The sequence below is a fragment of the Pipistrellus kuhlii genome, unplaced genomic scaffold, assembly GCF_014108245.1.
Source record: "Pipistrellus kuhlii isolate mPipKuh1 unplaced genomic scaffold, mPipKuh1.p scaffold_m20_p_9, whole genome shotgun sequence".
NCBI lineage: Eukaryota > Metazoa > Chordata > Mammalia > Chiroptera > Vespertilionidae > Pipistrellus > Pipistrellus kuhlii.
The window spans coordinates 30,073,848-30,076,888 of NW_023425595.1; the positions used below are offsets into that span (position 1 = coordinate 30,073,848).

The following is a 3,041-nucleotide window of genomic DNA, read 5'->3' on the forward strand; positions in this document are numbered from 1 at the left end:
AAGCCCTGGCGAGGGCTATTGGCAACACACCACAGGATGCCCCGCCCGCCAGCAGTTCACATTGCGTAGGCTGCCCAGCCACCAAGCGAGGCCTCGGGCCAGACAGGAGTGGAACATTGAGGACATCCAAGAGCCTCCCGAAGGCTGCCAGTCTGGGGGCGCAAACACGACCCTCAGAGGCACAAGAGGCGGAAGGCGGGCTGCTGAGCAGGCCCCTCTGGCTATCCCTGGGCTGCGCTAACACAAACACTGCAGTTTCTCTGCCCACCCGACGCAGACAACAACATTTTCCATGGTCTGCCCTTTCTGGTGGAGAGTATGTTCCAGAAAGGGGCACACCAGGGAATGGGGGCGGAGAAGAAGTCAAACTCAAGAGTGTGTTTGCGGGAATGATGTGGGGTGGAGGCTGGGCCAACCTGCTTCCCCGCGGGTCCCCGGGGAGGGGCAGCAGAAGGGGGAACGCTGCTTCCCCGGGACCCCGCCGCCCCGCCGCCAGACATCCCGCCCCTCGCCCTCCCTCCCGCCGCCCGGGAAGGCCAACTCCGCCCGCCTGAGTCACGGCTGGGGCCGGGGAGGAGCCGGGGAAGGCGGCCCCAGCGCAGAGCTCAGTCGGCGGCGGGCGGGCGCGGGAGAGCAGGCCGGGGACCATGGGGGAGAGCGCGCTGGAGCCGGGCTCGGCGCCCCGCGCGCCGGCGGAGGGCCCGGTGCACGCGGTGACCGTGGTGACGCTGCTGGAGAAGCTGGCGGCCATGCTGGAGGCGCTGCGGGAGCGGCAGGGGGGCCTGGCGCAGAGGCAGGGCGGCCTGGCCGGCTCGGTGAGCCGCATCCAGAGCGGCCTGGGCGCGCTCAGCCGCAGCCACGACGCCACGAGCCACACGCTGGCGCAGCTGCTGGCCAAGGCGGAGCGCGTGGGCTCGCACGCCGATGCCGCCCAGGAGCGCGCCGTGCACCGCGCCGCCCAGGTGCAGCGGCTGGAGGCCAACCACGGGCTGCTGGTGGCGCGCGGGAAGCTCCACGTCCTGCTCTTCAAGGTCAGTGACCCCAGGCGTCCCCCGATCCGGGGCCTCGTCCCGCCTCCGGGGACACCGTCTGGGGGGGGGGGTGTGTGTGTGTCCCCGCCGTTCCCATCCGCCCACCACACCCACATTCCTGGCCCTGCCCGGGGCAACGGACTTCCAGAGCCGCACCCGCTCCCCACACCCAGCCCGCTCCCCCTTCTTCCCCCGGCCCGCCCACGCCTGGACCCGTCTGGCCAATCAAAACCCGGCCAGCTCCAAGTCAGGACACGTCCACGGAATTTGCTCCAAGCCTCACCCATCCCTGAGAGAAAATAACGGTGGTGGAGGTGCATCGCCCCTCCTCCAGTTCTTCTTCTTCTTCTTTTTTTTTTTTTAAATATATATTTTATTAAATTTTTACAGAGAGAAAGGGAGAGAGATAGAGAGTTAGAAACATCTATGAGAGAGAAACATCGACCAGCTGCCTCCTGCACACCCCCCACTGGGGATGTGCCCGCAACCAAGGTACATGCCCTTGACGGGATGGAACCCTGGACCTTTCAGTCCGCAGACCGACGCTCCATCCACTGAGCCAAGGTTTCAGACCTCCTCCAGTTCTTGTCCCTGCGGCCACACTCCTCCTCTCAGGGCCCCCAAGCGGGTCCCACCTATTGAACAAACTTCTGCAGGTCGCCCCACCCCCCACTTTTCCACGCCTGCCTTTTCTTTCTTTCCCATTCGGGCAGCGGAGGGTAAGAGGGGAGGGGGCAGGCTCCCCTGCTGTGATTGAGGGGCGAGGCTCAGGCTGGTGCGGGGCAGGGGGCTGCCGGGGTCAGAGCTGTGTCCATCACCTGCAGGAGGAGGCCGAGATCCCACCCAGAGCCTTCCAGAAGGCGCCGGAACCCCTAGACCCGCTGGAGCAGCCTGAGCCCACCGCGGAGCAGCTGGAGGCTGAGGCTGGGGAGAGCTCGGACGAGGAGCCCGTGGAGTCCCGGGCGCGGCGGCTGCGGCGCACAGGTCTGGAGAAGGTACAGAGCCTTCGAAGGGCCCTTTCGGGCAGGAAAGCCCCTGCGGCGCCCACGCCGGCCAAGCCTCCCCGCCTCGGGCCCGGCGGCAGCCGGAGCGCGAATGGCCAACAACCCGAAGAAGAAGCCCTGCCCGCCCTGGAGTCCAAGCTGGAGCCAGAACCTCCTTCACAGGACACCGAGCAAGATCCCGGGAGGCCTGGGGCTGCCCAGCTGGCTGTGCTCCAAATAGAGAGTGCGGCCTGATGGCTGGCGCGCTTGCCTCCCCTGTGCCTAAGCCTAGTCCCAGAATAAATCTTCCTCCCGCAGAAGGCAGGCAGCATTCACGCCCAAATAAGGAGTGAATCCTGCGTCCACAGCCAGCTTTGGTCCTTCCTCCCGGGATCCTCCAGCCCAGCACCCTGGGTCCTGGGAGCAGCCACTTACACCTGCTTGTACTCGCATCAATAAAAGCAATGTTACCTAATCCAGGCTTCGTGGGAAGGGGTGGGGGTGGGAGTGGGGTGGGAATAAGACAAACGTGGGAACCAGGAATGTGGCTTCTGTTTCAGATGGTTGTACAATTTCTCTAGTTTCCACTGAATCCGAGGCTCTACTCCCGGGGCCCATGCAAATACCCTGCTCCTTAGGTGCTTCCTCATGGGGACACACCCTGTCCAGTCCCTTGCTATAGGTTCTCAATACATGTCAGCTTTGCTCTTAGTGTCTTCTTCCTCTACCACCTCCTCAGAGTTGGGTTTCCCAGGATTCTGTTCTCAACATTCTTCTCATTCTGGGTTACCCCTCAGTTGACATTCACTTCTACCAGCCACAGACCCCCCAGACCACCTGCACACCTCAGTGCTACTTGCACTAATCCTGATTATTAGCAATTTCTCTCCCAGTCCCATGCCACTGGACTGGCTCCTTTCAAGTAGGGGCCATTTTATTCATTTCTGTATTTTTCACACCAAATACTATGCTTAGCACCCAGCAGGGCCTCATAAAGCAAGAACATTTTAAGGAAGTGAGAAGCAGG

General features: G+C 63.0%; 1 protein-coding gene across 1 annotated transcript; it reads left to right on the plus strand.

The window, feature by feature from the left end:
• The first annotated feature begins 572 nt into the window (after positions 1–572).
• Positions 573–2,489, plus strand: CAVIN3 (caveolae associated protein 3). Its single transcript, XM_036427663.2, has 2 exons — positions 573–1,031; positions 1,856–2,489. Exons 1-2 carry the CDS (start codon positions 648–650, stop codon positions 2,267–2,269), a joined length of 798 nt encoding a protein of 265 aa, XP_036283556.1. The 5' UTR covers positions 573–647; the 3' UTR covers positions 2,270–2,489.
• The last annotated feature ends 552 nt before the right edge of the window (positions 2,490–3,041 follow it).

Bases quoted from the DNA above. Each gene is read 5' to 3' on its own strand.
- CAVIN3 (XM_036427663.2), top strand. From the start codon at position 648: ATGGGGGAGAGCGCGCTGGAGCCGGGCTCGGCGCCCCGCGCGCCGGCG. The intron at 1,032-1,855 runs GTCAGTGACCCC...CATCACCTGCAG, and splicing joins TCCACGTCCTGCTCTTCAAG to GAGGAGGCCGAGATCCCACC.